The following is a 16,056-nucleotide window of genomic DNA, read 5'->3' as shown; positions in this document are numbered from 1 at the left end:
ACTCACACACACACCAACACACGCACCAACACACACATACACTTGCACACACACACACACACACGCACACACCCATGCACACACACACGCACACACACACCAACACGTGCACACACACGCACACCAACACACACACACACACACACACGAGGAGTTCATCCAACACTGAAGATTATAAACCCGGACGCTGCTGCCCCCTGCTGGTCGTGCATTATAATAATATATAATTATTATTATTAGTGTTGTTATAACTATGATTGATTGCAAATAATATTATGATTGTTATTGATATAATTATACAGAATTATTGTTGTTATTATTTTAGCTGTTATTGTAGTTATTATATTGTTATTATCGTTGTTGTTTTATTATCATAATTATTGTTATTATTCCTCATATTGTTATTATCGTTTTGTTGTTATTTTCCAAATTATTGTTATTAGAATTGTTATTATTATCAAAGTTATTGTTGTTGTTATATTATTATAATCGCCGTCATGTCAATTACATAAATCCTCAGACTGAAAACAGGATCAATAAAAAGCAGAAACAGATTATTATTATTATTAAACTAAATAACAATGAAACGTATTAAAACAGAGTAATATAAATATAAATAATCGGTGCATTTAATTCAGTTTTTCTTGTATATAATTTATTATATTAAAACAAGGCGAATAATCATGATCAGAACCATTGATTGCCAAACATGACAATAAGACAAATAAACACAACAAGAAATGTGAACATTTACAATTTACAATAAAATATAAGATCAAAAACAATATATATATATATATTATATATAAATATATATTATATATTTTATATATGTATATATATATATAAAATAAATAAATATAAAATAAATGAATATATATATATATATATATATATATATATATATATATATATATTAATTTATCATGTATAAAAACACAAAACAAAGGAATCCGGAGATGGTTTCCGTCCCGCAGAGGGCGCTGCAGGCGGAGCTTCCTGCTTCCGGTGTGTGTCACATTAATATCAGTCCGTCAGACAGCAACAACACGTGAGTGGAGTTTCTGCAGCGACGCGATGTTCTCCTCTTTGAAAGAGCGAACCGGGGAGGTTCTGTTACCGGGAGACGAGTTCTCCTTCGAGGCCGAGGACACCATCTCTCTCGCCGGCCCCGTTAAACCGGAGAAGGTGGTGTGTGGACCGGGTCTGAGGCGGAGCGGAGACCGGCTGCTGGTGTGCAAGAGCGGCGTCCTGCGACACAAACAGCCCAACATGTTCTGGGTGGACTCCCAGCAGCGGAGGGTGAGCATCCGGGGACACGTCCTCGAGAGTCAGTACAGTCTGTTCTGGAGGTTCAGGACGGGGAACCAGAACCTGTCGGGCCGTAGAGAGTCCGTTATTTAAACTGAGTGTGGACAGTGTGAGGAGCAGTGCGTTATGGGAGATGTTGAGGAGCAGTGCATTATGGGAGAGGTTGATGAGCAGGTTGAGGAGCAGTGCATTGTGGGAGAGGTTGATGAGCAGGTTGAGGAAAAGTGCATGATGGGAGAGGTTGAGGAGTAGTGCATTATGGGAGAGGTTGATGAGCAGGTTGAGGAGTAGTGCATGATGGGAGAGGTTGAGGAGTAGTGCATTATGGGAGAGGTTGAGGAGTAGTGCATTATGGGAGATGTTGAGGAGTAGTGCATTATGGGAGATGTTGAGGAGCAGTGCATGATGGGAGAGGTTGAGGAGCAGTGCATTATGGGAGATGTTGAGGAGCAGTGCATGATGGGAGAGGTTGATGAGCAGGTTGAGGAGTAGTGCATTATGGGAGATGTTGATGAGCAGGTTGAGGAGTAGTGCATTATGGGAGATGTTGATGAGCAGGTTGAGGAGTAGTGCATTATGGGAGATGTTGATGAGCAGGTTGAGGAGCAGTGCATTATGGGAGCGGTTGAGGAGCAGTGCATGATGGGAGAGGTTGATGAGCAGTGCATGATGGGAGAGGTTGAGGAGCAGTGCATGATGGGAGAGGTTGAGGAGCAGTGCATAATGGGAGAGGTTGAGGAGCAGTGCATGATGGGAGAGGTTGAGGAGCAGTGCATGATGGGAGAGGTTGAGGAGCAGTGCATGATGGGAGAGGTTGAGGAGCAGTGCATGATGGGAGAGGTTGAGGAGCAGGTTGAGGAGCAGTGCATTATGGGAGAGGTTGAGGAGCAGTGCATGATGGGAGAGGTTGAGGAGCAGTGCATTATGGGAGAGGTTGAGGAGCAGTGCATGATGGGAGAGGTTGAGGAGCAGGTTGAGGAGCAGTGCATTATGGGAGAGGTTGAGGAGCAGTGCATGATGGGAGAGGTTGAGGAGCAGTGCATGATGGGAGAGGTTGAGGAGCAGGTTGAGGAGCAGTGCATTATGGGAGAGGTTGAGGAGCAGTGCATGATGGGAGAGGTTGAGGAGCAGTGCATTATGGGAGAGGTTGAGGAGCAGTGCATGATGGGAGAGGTTGAGGAGCAGGTTGAGGAGCAGGTTGAGGAGCAGTGCATTATGGGAGATGTTGAGGAAAAGTGCATGATGGGAGATGTTGAGGAGCAGTGCATTATGGGAGATGTTGAGGAGCAGTGCATTATGGGAGAGGTTGAGGAAAAGTGCATGATGGGAGATGTTGAGGAGCAGTGCATTATGGGAGATGTTGAGGAGCAGTGCATTATGGGAGAGGTTGATGAGCAGTGCATTATGGGAGAGGTTGATGAGCAGTGCATTATGGGAGATGTTGAGGAGCAGTGCATGATGGGAGAGGTTGAGGAGCAGTGCATGATGGGAGAGGTTGAGGAGCAGTGCATGATGGGAGAGGTTGAGGAGCAGGTTGAGGAGCAGTGCATTATGGGAGAGGTTGAGGAGCAGTGCATGATGGGAGAGGTTGAGGAGCAGTGCATTATGGGAGAGGTTGAGGAGCAGTGCATGATGGGAGAGGTTGAGGAGCAGGTTGAGGAGCAGTGCATTATGGGAGAGGTTGAGGAGCAGTGCATGATGGGAGAGGTTGAGGAGCAGTGCATGATGGGAGAGGTTGAGGAGCAGGTTGAGGAGCAGTGCATTATGGGAGAGGTTGAGGAGCAGTGCATGATGGGAGAGGTTGAGGAGCAGTGCATTATGGGAGAGGCTGAGGAGCAGTGCATTATGGGAGATGTTGAGGAGCAGTGCATGATGGGAGAGGTTGAGGAGCAGTGCATGATGGGAGAGGTTGAGGAGCAGTGCATGATGGGAGAGGTTGAGGAGCAGGTTGAGGAGCAGTGCATTATGGGAGAGGTTGAGGAGCAGTGCATGATGGGAGAGGTTGAGGAGCAGTGCATTATGGGAGAGGTTGAGGAGCAGTGCATGATGGGAGAGGTTGAGGAGCAGGTTGAGGAGCAGTGCATTATGGGAGAGGTTGAGGAGCAGTGCATGATGGGAGAGGTTGAGGAGCAGTGCATGATGGGAGAGGTTGAGGAGCAGGTTGAGGAGCAGTGCATTATGGGAGAGGTTGAGGAGCAGTGCATGATGGGAGAGGTTGAGGAGCAGTGCATTATGGGAGAGGTTGAGAAGCAGTGCATGATGGGAGAGGTTGAGGAGCAGGTTGAGGAGCAGTGCATGATGGGAGAGGTTGAGGAGCAGTGCATGATGGGAGATGTTGAGGAGCAGTGCATTATGGGAGAGGTTGAGGAGCAGTGCATGATGGGAGATGTTGAGGAGCAGTGCATTATGGGAGAGGTTGATGAGCAGTGCATTATGGGAGAGGTTGATGAGCAGTGCATAATGGGAGAGGTTGATGAGTAGTGCATTATGGGAGAGGTTGATGAGCAGTGCATTATGGGAGATGTTGAGGAGCAGTGCATTATGGGAGATGTTGAGGAAAAGTGCATGATGGGAGATGTTGAGGAGCAGTGCATTATGGGAGATGTTGAGGAGCAGTGCATTATGGGAGAGGTTGAGGAAAAGTGCATGATGGGAGATGTTGAGGAGCAGTGCATTATGGGAGAGGTTGATGAGCAGTGCATTATGGGAGAGGCTGAGGAGCAGTGCATTATGGGAGATGTTGAGGAGCAGTGCATGATGAGAGAGGTTGAGGAACAGTGCATTATGGGAGAGGTTGAGGAGCAGTGCATTATGGGAGAGGTTGAGGAGTAGTGCATTATGGGAGAGGTTGAGGAAAAGTGCATGATGGGAGATGTTGAGGAGCAGTGCATTATGGGAGATGTTGAGGAGCAGTGCATTATGGGAGAGGTTGATGAGCAGTGCATTATGGGAGAGGTTGATGAGCAGTGCATTATGGGAGAGGTTGAGGAGCAGTGCATGATGGGAGAGGTTCAGGAGCAGTGCATGATGGGACACGTTTAGGAGCAGTGCATGATGGGACAGTGTTAGGAGCAGTGCATGATGGGAGTCTGTCCCTCTGTCCTCAGTACGTCCCGGCTAAAGGTGAGACCGTCATCGGCATCGTGACGGTGAAGTCAGGAGACGTCTTCAAGGTGGACTTTGGAGGAAGTGAGCAGGCGTCTCTGTCCTACCTGGCTTTTGAGGGCTCCACCAAGAGGAACCGACCCAACGTCCAGGTGAGACCCACGAGGACACAGAGGTCCAGGTGAGACCCACGAGGACACTGAGAGGTCCAGGTGAGACCCTGAGGACACAGAGGTCCAGGTGAGACCCACGAGGACACTAAGAGGTCCAGGTGAGACCCACGAGGACACAGAGGTCCAGGTGAGACCCACGAGGACACTGAGAGGTCCAGGTGAGACCCTGAGGACACAGAGGTCCAGGTGAGACTCTGAGGGCAGTCTTTTACCCCTCCCTCTCTCCCTCCACTGTGGCTAGCCCCTCCCTCTCTCCTTGTGTCTCACCCCTCCCTGTGTTTACCTGTGCAGGTGGGGGACCTGGTGTTCTCCCAGTTCCTAATAGCCAATCAGGACATGGAGCCGGAGCTGGTCTGTATCGACGGCTCGGGACGAGCCAATGGGATGGGAGTGATCGGAGGAGGAGGCCTGCTCTTCACGGTCTCTCTGGGACTCGTCAGAAGGTAAACGTCCTCAGGTGTTGGTGTCTCCTAAACCTTGTCCTGAGCCTCCCTGACCACCTAGTCTCCTCCCCCCCAGACTGCTGTCCCCCCACAGCGAGGTCCGGTCTGACCTGCAGCAGCTGTTCCCCTGTGAGCTGGTGGTCGGGATGAACGGCCGCCTGTGGGCCAAGGCCTCCACCGTCCAGCAGACCCTCATCATCTCCAACCTGCTGCAGAGCTGCGACACCATGACGGCCCAGCAGAGACGGGCGCTGTTCAGGAGGGTGGCCCAGGGGGCGCTGTAGACCACGTTGCCAGCAGAGACGGGTGCTGTAGACCACATGGGACCACGTGCCAGCAGAGACGGGCGCTGTAGACCACATGGGACCACGTGCCAGCAGAGACGGGCGCTGTAGACCACATGGGACCTCATGGAACACCTTCACCTGGTCTCGTCGCTGAATGAAGAAAAACATCTGACGAACTTGAATCAGAGCCTCAGAAGAGAGATGATGATGATGATGATGATGATGAAGAGTTCATTTTTTGAACATTTAATGTTCTAATGTTTATTTTGGTTCTGCACGTTGTGATGTGAATATTTCGAGTCAGATCAGAGATCCTCGTGGGAGACAGACGCTCCACTACTTCACCTGTTTAGTTTCTTTCTTTTTTTTTAGACCAAACGATGAATAAAACAATAAAAACAATCTCTTTTCTCCGTAAAGATTTATTTCAAATAGATTAAGAAAAAATATATATATATTAACTTTTTTTTTCTTTATACATGTGCATTTTAGAAAAACCACAAACAAACAAACCTCAAAGGATTCTGGGTCAAAACGACCTAAACTCTAAAATGTTTGTTTTTTTAGGTATTTTATCAAATAGAAACGTCCGGTTGTTCGTAAGCGAAAACAAAACAATAAAATCCCTCAGCTGGTTTATATTCAGAGACCGACGGGCGGAGCAGGACTTTGGCGTGCAGCAGAGGGGGCGGAGCCTGAGGGCTCACATGACGTGTTTCTGGATCCCCGGGGTGAACTCTTTGGCGTTGGGGTTCAGACTGCTGTTCATCTGGAGGACAAAAGAAGTTATCGTCTTGGTCCACGTTACAGGCTGTTACATTGGTCCACGTGACAGGCTGTTACATTGGTCCACGTGACAGGCTGTTACATTGGTCCACGTTACAGGCTGTTACATTGGTCCACGTTACAGGCTGTTACATTGGTCCACGTGACAGGCTGTTACGTTGGTCCACGTTACAGGCTGTTACATTGGTCCACGTGACAGGCTGTTACATTGGTCCACGTTACAGGCTGTTACATTGGTCCACGTTACAGGCTGTTACATTGGTCCACGTTACAGGCTGTTACATTGGTCCACGTGACAGGCTGTTACATTGGTCCACGTTACAGGCTGTTACATTGGTCCACGTTACAGGCTGTTACACTGGTCCACGTTACAGGCTGTTACATTGGTCCACGTTACAGGCTGTTACACTGGTCCACGTTACAGGCTGTTACATTGGTCCACGTGACAGGCTGTTACGTTGGTCCACGTTACAGGCTGTTACATTGGTCCACGTTACAGGCTGTTACACTGGTCCACGTTACAGGCTGTTACATTGGTCCACGTGACAGGCTGTTACGTTGGTCCACGTGACAGGCTGTTACGTTGGTCCACGTTACAGGCTGTTACGTTGGTCCACGTTACAGGCTGTTACATTGGTCCACGTTACAGGCTGTTACATTGGTCCACGTTACAGGCTGTTACATTGGTCCACGTTACAGGCTGTTACATTGGTCCACGTTACAGGCTGTTACGTTGGTCCACGTTACAGGCTGTTACATTGGTCCACGTTACAGGCTGTTACATTGGTCCACGTTACAGGCTGTTACATTGGTCCACGTTACAGGCTGTTACATTGGTCCACGTTACAGGCTGTTACGTTGGTCCACGTGACAGGCTGTTAGATTGGTCTGGACCCTGAACTCACCACCAGGTCTTTGTCCTGCAGCTGAGGAACGTCTCTGGACGGGATGAACCACTCCCACTGCTCCTCCTCCTCCAGCAGCTCCTGGAGACAACGCTCCATGAACTCCTCCTCCAACAGCTCCTCCTCCACCTGGAGAGGGAGGGAGAGAGAGAGAGGCAGGTGAGGGTGTTTAGGAGGAAGTGATGGACACATGTCTCACTGATGGACACGTGTCTCACTGATGGACACATGTCTCACTGAGGGACACGTGTCTCACTGATGGACACATGTCTCACTGATGGACACGTGTCTCACTGAGGGACACGTGTCTTACTGATGGACACATGAACACGTGTCTCACTGATGGACACGTGTCTCACTGAGGGACACATGTCTCACTGATGGACACGTGTCTCACTGATGGACACATGTCTCACTGATGGACACGTTTCTCACTGAGGGACACATGTCTCACTGAGGGACACATGAACACGTGTCTCACTGATGGACACGTGTCTCACTGATGGACACGTGTCTCACTGATGGACACGTGTCTTACTGAGGGACACATGTCTTACTGAGGGACACATGTCTCACTGAGGGACACATGAACACATGTCTCACTGATGGACACATGTCTCACTGATGGACACATGAACACATGTCTCACTGATGGACACATGTCTCACTGATGGACACATGTCTCACTGATGGACACGTGTCTCACTGATGGACACATGAACACATGTCTCACTGATGGACACATGTCTCACTGATGGACACATGTCTCACTGATGGACATGTGTCTCACTGATGGACACGTGTCTTACTGAGGGACACATGTCTCACTGATGGACACGTTTCTCACTGAGGGACACATGTCTCACTGAGGGACACATGAACACATGTCTCACTGATGGACACATGTCTCACTGATGGACATGTGTCTCACTGATGGACACGTGTCTCACTGATGGACACATGTCTCACTGATGGACACATGAACACATGTCTCACTGATGGACACATGGACACGTGTCTCACTGATGAACACGTGTCTCACCGATGGACACATGGACACGTGTCTCACTGATGAACACGTGTCTCACCGATGGACACGTGTCTCACTGATGGACACGTGTCTCACTGAGGGACACATGGACACGTGTCTCACTGATGGACACATGGACACGTGTCTCACTGATGAACACGTGTCTCACCGATGGACACGTGTCTCACTGATGGACACATGGACACGTGTCTCACTGAGGGACACATGGACACGTGTCTCACTGATGGACACATGGACACGTGTCTCACCGATGGACACGTGTCTCACTGATGGACACATGGACACGTGTCTCACTGAGGGACACATGTCTCACTGATGGACACATGAACACATGTCTCACTGATGGACACATGGACACGTGTCTCACTGAGGGACACATGTCTCACTGATGGACACATGGACACGTGTCTCACTGATGGACACGTGTCTCACTGAGGGACACGTGTCTCACCGATGGACACGTGTCTCACTGATGAACACGTGTCTCACCGATGGACACGTGTCTCACTGATGGACACATGAACACGTGTCTCACTGAGGGACACATGTCTCACCTGCCGGTTGAAGTCCTCCTCGTGCTCCATCCACAGGTACTCAGCGAACGGGTCCTCGGAGACGAACTGTCCGCTCCGAACCACCTCGGTGCTGACCGTGAGGCTCGGGGGGACGCCGCTGCTGAGCCTCGGGTCCCTCATGTCCCCTCGCTGTCCGACGCTGAGGACGCGGTGAACAGCTGCGCTGACAGACAGGCGACAGCTGCCAAATAGCGACCGTGAACGCACCAGAAGGAGGCCGTTAGAGAGGCAGAAGACCCGGAGATAAACACGCAGAGACGGTGTGTGCACGTAAGACACCAACGGGAACTCCACTCACCGGTAGAATCCCGCAGAACCCGGTCTGTCCCGGTCTCTGTCCCTCACGGAGCTCACGGTCACTCCGGGCACTGTAATGGCTGCGGCTTGTTTGTTTACATAGTGACGTCACTCCAGGCGCGCTTGTGATTGGACCAACCGTTCTGCTCCTTCATGCGCTTACAAGGCCCGTTAAGACCATATATTTATTTATAAATGTAGACACATATATACTGTGTGTGTGTGTGTGTGTATATATATATATATATATATATATATATATGTATATACAGTATCTTACAGTACTTTGTTTATTGTTCCTCATTCTGTCATTTGTTATTATTTAGTTAACTGTGTCTTTGTTGTCTGTTTAACTACTCTTAGTAATAATAATAATAATAAGTCTCAGGCTCTGAAGACAGTATCTGTCTTCTTGCAGTTTCCTCATTTAATAACAGCTGTTAATACAGTTATCGGTATACCTCACTATAGTATTTAAATAATATAAACCTTATATGTATCGCTATTATTTATGTATTTATTATTATCTCATCCATCTCTTCTTCTTCATTAATTAACCAAATAGTTTATTTAGAGTTGATTCTGTTGTGAATATTATTTTTATATAACTTCTGAATCACGGTGTAACTCATACGGTACAGCAGGTGGCGACATCCCGGCAGGAAAAAAACCCAAAGAAGAAGACGAAGAAAACCTCGCGAGACTTCCGTCTTCTCGTCGTGTGCTCTGGTTAGCTCGGCTACCTCTCCGCTCCGCGTGAGCATCAGGTAAGAGTTCATCCTCTCTGATATACATGAGACTATGGAGGGCTTTCATGACGCGTGCATGTCACTCATACATGCACCTCCACCTGAAGCTTTATGGAACAAAGGCGGACGGGAAGTTATAAACCACGTTAGCTAACGATAGCATTAGCTAAGCTCGCCGTTAGCTAACTGAGGTTAATTTGCTACGTTTTGTTGCGTTCTTCACTGAGTTGACATGATGTAAGCTGTGTGTTGAATGTGTACATCATTTATATATATATATATATATAATGTATATAAATGTATATGTGTGTAATGTGTGTATATATATATACACACATTACACACATATACATTTATATACATTATATATATATATATATCATATATACATCAATACACACATATATATATATATATATATATATATATGTGTGTAGTGATGTATATATGATATATATACATAATGCATATAAATGTATATGTGTGTGTGTATATATATATATACACACACACACATACATTATATATATATCATATATATACATCAATACACATATATATATATATATATATATATATATATATGTGTGTAGTGATGTATATATTATATATATAATGCATATCTATGTGTGTGTGTGTATATATATCAATATGTGTGTGTGTGTATATATATATATATATATATGTGTATGTATGTGTGTGTGTATATATATATATATATATATATATTATTATTATTATTTTATTTTTTTAACGTGTAGTTTCACTGTGACAACAACTTACCAGTGGTGTAATGTACATGTACTTCAGTTCACAATCGAGGTACTTGTACTTTTACTTGGGTATTCTCGTATTCATGTACTCGACACTCGTTCCTTCGTAACATCGTGTCCAGTGAAAACCACGTGTCTCCAGATGATTGTTTACGTTGTTAAAGTTCTCACCAAACATGAAGACTCTGTTCTCTGTTGGACCGAAGGACGAAGACCCTAGACCAGGACACGCTAGACCACGCTAGACCACGCTAGACCACGCTAGACCACGCTAGACCACGCTAGACCACGCCAGCTGTCACTGCCGATGTGGACATTCTGCCCAGCTGTAGTATTATAGTACTGTAGTATTTGACCGCTGTAGTACCGTAGTCCTGTCACACACAGTATTTAACCCCTGAATGTCTGCTTCCTGTTTGCTGTGAACATGAAACTAAAGTGTTTTTAAAAAGCCTCAAGAAGCTGTTCCTGTCTAGAGATACGTGGTTCTCATGGCGATGAGCTCCTAGTTTTGCTGTACTCTGATGTACTTTTACTTCAGTGAAGGATCTACTACTTCCACCCCTGTGAAGTACCGATTATATTCAGCTTCACGTCTTTATGACGTCAGAGCCGCATTGTGTTCTGGTCCACTTCTCCTTTCTTTCTTTGTAATTGGACTTTTCTTTTTGTTCCTCCAACATTTTAAACCAACCGTAGCAGAAAAGATTCTTATTTTAAATCTCGTCTCTCTCTGGTACTTCACACCGGCTCTCAGGAGTTTCTCCTTCTCAATGAGGATGTTTCCATCGCATCGCGTCCTCGTCCACTATGAGGTGGACTTCCACTCTTTTAGAGCCTGTTCTGTCTCGTTCCCTAGCATCCTTTGTTTCCTAGCCTCTCATGCCCCAGTGATCCAGCTCGCTGCTGCTCAGGTGGCTGTGAATGACTCCCGGTCACCGTCTCCGAGTAGACCTCGAGTACCTTTCAGAGTGTCTCTGCCTCATTGTGTTTCAGAAGACATCCGACGTCCTCCAGAGAAGAGCACTTCCTCTCAGACTTCCCCCCCTCCCCCCCAGTCCTTCAGACAGAGACCCTTATAGCAGCCCGCCTCTTTCTCTTGACCCTCTTGTCCTGAACCGAGCCCGCCGGCGGCGTCATGTCTCAGAAGTCGCAGTCTGATGGGGGTCAGAAACACTTCGCCGTGGGCCGCGGGCTCCTGGCCGCCGCCGAGACCTTGAACTTCAGCATGAACGAACAGCGATCCGGCCGGCAGATGGGGGGTGCGGCCTCTGGCGTGGGGGTGGGCGGCGGCGGCGGCGGCAGCGGGATGGATAACCAGGACGGCGGCTCCCAGATGTCCCGGCGTGGCGGCGGCGGCCACATTGGCAACACTATGAAGCTGTTCGCCAGTTTGGGGCTGTCGCCCTCCGACCTGGACGCTCTGGCCGAGATCCCGGAAGAGGACATCAGCGTGGAGACGCTGCCGCGCATCCTCATGCAGCTCAAGAGCCGCAAGGGGGACGCGGGAGAGCGGCGGGGGGCGTCCTCCGTGTCCTCCGACGCCGGGTATCGAGGAGGACGGGACAGCTGGGACAACGCGCACATGGGGAGGATGGGCGGTCCTTCTCTGGGTACCGGTTCAGCCCGGGGTCAGACCTCCGCAGACTTTGGGTACAGCTCGCTGCAGGACGGCGCTCCCAGCCAGGGCTACGGCTTAAATTACGGCGGCGGCGGGGGGGGGAGCAGCAGAGAGAGGCCGTACTCGGAGCTTTCCCACCATGACTCCTACGGTGGTGGCCTCAGCATAGGGCCGCCGGCATCCGACCCCGGCTTTAGGCAGAGGAGGATTGGCTCCCCGTCCAACGGAAAGGTCCAAGACTTCTTGGGGGTCACGCCCCCCATGTTCCCCCACGTGTGCTCTCTTTGTGACTTTGACGTTCACTCCACCATGGTGAGTACCCACCAGCCTCCTCCCTCTCTTCTTCCCGGGACTAACTTTATATGTTTCAGCTCAGACTCCGGGGCTTCAAGTCTTTGTCAGTCAGCGGCGGGCGGGATTCATCCGCCATGTTTCCAACATCATTTCCTTACACTTATTCCACTCCTCCTTTTTTTTAAAGTCAAGACCACCCTGAATCTCACTTCTCGTCATTATCCATTATCCCTCCACCAAGATATAAGTATTCACATTTGTTTATGACACATTTCTACAGACGTGGAGGTCGAACACAAAGACGTAGAAATAAGCTCACACATACAGGTCCGTCGGCAGCCGTCCGCACGATGACATCGCCCATCTTCTCGGGGTTCAGTCGCATTCTCATTGAATCTTTTTAGACGTCTTTTGTTAATGAATCAGACTTGTTGTTCTCCTCCAGAATCAAACCAACGTGAATCCATCTGAACTTGTCGAGGCCAGCGAGTCGATCTAAACCAGGGGTGTCAAACTCATGTTCCCCGTGGGCCACGTCGGCACCGTGTGGCCTAAAAACATATTTAACCCCCTGAATGACGAGCCGAGACCCAAATCGAGGAACATTTTTCAGCTTTTCAAATTTGATTTTTAATGAAAAGATGGTGCAGTTTGAGATATTACTGTCAATTAAAAAAAAAAGTGCATTTAAGAACACAATGTAATACAACATGCAGAACTATTCAGCCTCTTTCTTTATATACTGAAACATGAAATACATGAAATACAAAAGTCTAGTGAGAAGTCGTTTAAAAGGGACTCGTATGGTGTACTTTATGACTCACTCACTGAATCCATGACAACCAACGTTACTATGGAAACAAGTCGATGTGTTGAGGAGCAGCGCTTACCCACAATCTCTAAATACATTCAAATAGATTCAAGTATACAACATTAACTTTTCTTTATCAGAAGGCACATACTGGAAAAAAAACATTGTGCTTTTGAAGAAAATTGTGTCTCGTTCGCAGAAGCGGAATTTATTTTCATTTTTTTTACCCGGGTGAAACCTAGTTGTGTCGTTATTTCTTCCGTGGTGGACGGCGGTAACGAACTGTTTCCATGGCGATAAGCCACGCCTCCTCTCCGGCGCTTCTATAGCGCGAATGATCACAAATGGTAAAGGAGCAGCATTAATGAGCGTGAACAGACGCCGCTCCTCTGCATACAAAAAGACCTTCAAAATAAAAGCGCAGGACTTTAAAAAAAAACGTTTTATTAATGTTTCTTTTGCCCGCGGGCCTTGAGTTTGGCACCTGTGATCTAGAATAAGATCTCCAAAGATGGATTCATAAGACTTCATAAATCTGAGACACAAAAATAACCCCCGGCACAGTTGAGGTGTTAAGAGCAGCAGGTTTCTGATTTGAGAAAAGGACCTCCTTTGTTTGGACTCCCTTCCTCTCACCGGTGGCCTGGTGGAGCTTCAGTAACTGTGTTTTGAACCTGTAGGAGTGGAACCAGCACACTAACGGAGTCCGGCACGATGCAAACCGACGGCTGCTGCTCAACATGTGAGTCGCGGACGCACTTTGATGTACCCAGACCAGGTTTCTGCTCCTTGTGGATGTGTGACGGTGCCCAATGTGGTTTTCAGGTATCAAGACTGGGAGCCTGGAATGTCCTCGGGCAGAAGGTAAGAGACGGGGAGAACCACGTCTTTTAGATAGAGGCCAAGTAGATACATGTGTGTCCAGGTCTTAAACCTTTAAGACTAGCTCCAGAATTCTCTGGTTAGTTTCATAATGAAGCTCACACACAGAGAACATACATTAGAGAACATATATTCAGAGGAACCTCCAGGACGCATCAGAACGTCCTGTTCATAACGACCGTCTCTGTTCCAGTGGGAGTCTGCTCGACACCCCCAACATGTCTGCAGGGCTGCTTGGACCTGCCCCCATGTCTTCATCTCACACAGGAGGAGGGACGTCCTCCAGCTGGGGCAAGATGGATTTATTATTATTATATTAATGATGATGATGATAAATATTGTTAATACGTTTTGTATTGTTGTTGTAGTAATGTGTCCATACGGGCTGCAGACTAACGTTCGGTGTGTTTGTGTGTCAGGAGGAGGGGGAGGAGGTCCTGGTCTGTCGGGAAAGAACCAGTCGGGACAAAATAAGGTCAGCTTGTGTTTCCTCTGTTTCTAACTGTAGCCTCAAATATCAAGTCCGCTGAAGACAACGCTGTCTGAATGTAAACAGTCTCTTTCCTAATAGATGATATTTAGTTTAGTAAATGTTCAAAGAGACAAAGAATGAGAGAATAAATCAACAGCCATTGGTCAATGAAACTGTAAGCTTAGATGTGGTGTAACATCTTATAAACGTGGTGTACCAAATATAAACGTGATGTAACAGCTTATAAACATTATACACGTGGTGTAACAGCTTATAAACATTATATAACAGCGTATACGTGTTATAAACGTGGTGTAACAGCGTATACATGTTATAAATGTGGTGTAACAGCTTATAAACCTTATAAACGTGGTGTAACATTATACACGTGATGTAACAGCTTATAAACATTATACACGTGGTGTAACATTATACACGTGGTGTAACAGCTTATAAACATTATATAACAGCGTATATGTGTTATAAACGTGGTGTAACAGCTTATAAACCTTATAAACGTGGTGTAACAGCTTATAAATGTGGTGTAACAGCGTATACATGTTATAAATGTGGCGTAACAGCGTATACGTGTTATAAACGTGTAATGGCTTATAAACGTGGTGTAACAGCGTATACGTATTATAACCGTGGTGTAACGGCTTATAAACGTGGCGTAACAGCGTATACGTGTTATAAACGTGGTGTAACGGCTTATAGACCTTATAAACGTGGCGTAACAGCGTATACGTGTTATAAAAGCTTATAAACGTGGTGTAACAGCGTATACGTGTTATAAACGTGGTGTAACGGCTTATAGACCTTATAAACGTGGCGTAACAGCGTATACGTGTTATAAACGTGTAACGGCTTATAAACGTGGTGTAACAGCGTATACGTGTTATAAACGTGGTGTAACGGCTTATAGACCTTATAAACGTGGTGTAACAGCGTATACGTGTTATAAACGTGGTGTAACGGCTTATAGACCTTATAAACGTGGTGTAACAGCGTATACGTGTTATAAACGTGGTGTAACGGCTTATAGACCTTATAAACGTGGCGTAACAGCGTATACGTGTTATAAACGTGTAACGGCTTATAAACGTGTTATAAACAGCTCATAAACGTTTTGCTGTATCTATGCCGTGTGGGCCGGCCCTGCAGTGACTCTGTGTGCGTTCCCAGCTGAGGAGCCGGGTGGTGGTGGTGAAGTACGACCGGAAGCCGCTGAGCAACAAAACCCTGTTCTCCTTCACGGAGCCGTTCGGCCGCCTGACGGAGCACCTGGTCCTCAAGAACAAGGTGAGTACCCTCGGCGGTCCCGGTCCTGGTGGTCCCGGTCTTGGCGGTCTGGGTCTGACCCCCTGCGTGTCTCCACCAGGCCTTCCTGGAGATGAGCAGCCACGAGGAGGCCGTGGACATGGTCAACTACTACGAGCAGCAGCAGGCGTCTCTGTACGGCAAGCCGCTCAGCTTCTACCTGTCCAGGAGGCTGATGGTGATCGAGGTACCGCGGCCGAC

General features: G+C 47.5%; 3 protein-coding genes across 6 annotated transcripts in view; 2 read left to right on the top strand and 1 right to left on the bottom strand.

The window, feature by feature from the left end:
- The first annotated feature begins 1,005 nt into the window (after window positions 1-1,005).
- On the top strand, window positions 1,006-5,715 carry exosc3 (exosome component 3). Of its 2 annotated transcripts, XM_034543681.1 has the most exons (5): window positions 1,006-1,302; window positions 4,419-4,568; window positions 4,881-5,032; window positions 5,109-5,352; window positions 5,393-5,692. In XM_034543681.1, the coding sequence occupies exons 1-4, from the start codon at window positions 1,078-1,080 to the stop codon at window positions 5,314-5,316; spliced, it is 735 nt and encodes a 244-aa protein (XP_034399572.1). In that variant the 5' UTR covers window positions 1,006-1,077; the 3' UTR covers window positions 5,317-5,352; window positions 5,393-5,692. The 2 variants fall into 2 exon arrangements, with proteins under 2 accessions (XP_034399572.1, XP_034399570.1); XM_034543679.1 differs by having other exon boundaries at window positions 5,109-5,715.
- Window positions 5,716-5,721: 6 nt separating this feature from the next.
- On the bottom strand, window positions 5,722-9,027 carry LOC117737617 (polyadenylate-binding protein-interacting protein 2-like). The gene is made up of 4 exons (XM_034543687.1): window positions 8,935-9,027; window positions 8,616-8,817; window positions 7,011-7,139; window positions 5,722-6,088 (listed from the first exon to the last, which is right to left on the bottom strand). The coding sequence occupies exons 2-4, from the start codon at window positions 8,754-8,756 to the stop codon at window positions 6,023-6,025; spliced, it is 336 nt and encodes a 111-aa protein (XP_034399578.1). The 5' UTR covers window positions 8,757-8,817; window positions 8,935-9,027; the 3' UTR covers window positions 5,722-6,022.
- A 561-nt stretch (window positions 9,028-9,588) lies between these two features.
- The window catches only part of matr3l1.2 (matrin 3-like 1.2), a 17,226-nt gene continuing 10,758 nt past the window's right edge, over window positions 9,589-16,056 (top strand). For 2 of the 3 annotated variants that reach the window (XM_034543652.1, XM_034543655.1), the window contains exons 1-8: window positions 9,589-9,700; window positions 11,452-12,388; window positions 13,862-13,923; window positions 14,007-14,045; window positions 14,257-14,354; window positions 14,483-14,538; window positions 15,721-15,837; window positions 15,917-16,042. In XM_034543652.1, coding sequence (XP_034399543.1) covers window positions 11,594-12,388; window positions 13,862-13,923; window positions 14,007-14,045; window positions 14,257-14,354; window positions 14,483-14,538; window positions 15,721-15,837; window positions 15,917-16,042 — 1,293 coding nt within the window. In that variant the 5' untranslated portion in view covers window positions 9,589-9,700; window positions 11,452-11,593. The remainder of the gene's footprint in view (window positions 9,701-11,451; window positions 12,389-13,861; window positions 13,924-14,006; window positions 14,046-14,256; window positions 14,355-14,482; window positions 14,539-15,720; window positions 15,838-15,916; window positions 16,043-16,056) is intronic. The other variant, XM_034543653.1, reaches the window with a different exon arrangement.

This window comes from Cyclopterus lumpus, chromosome 10 (genome assembly GCF_009769545.1).
Source record: "Cyclopterus lumpus isolate fCycLum1 chromosome 10, fCycLum1.pri, whole genome shotgun sequence".
NCBI classification, from domain to species: Eukaryota; Metazoa; Chordata; class Actinopteri; order Perciformes; family Cyclopteridae; genus Cyclopterus; species Cyclopterus lumpus.
Note: the sequence above shows the minus strand (reverse complement) of the source record. Positions and strands in the feature narration are given on the sequence as shown.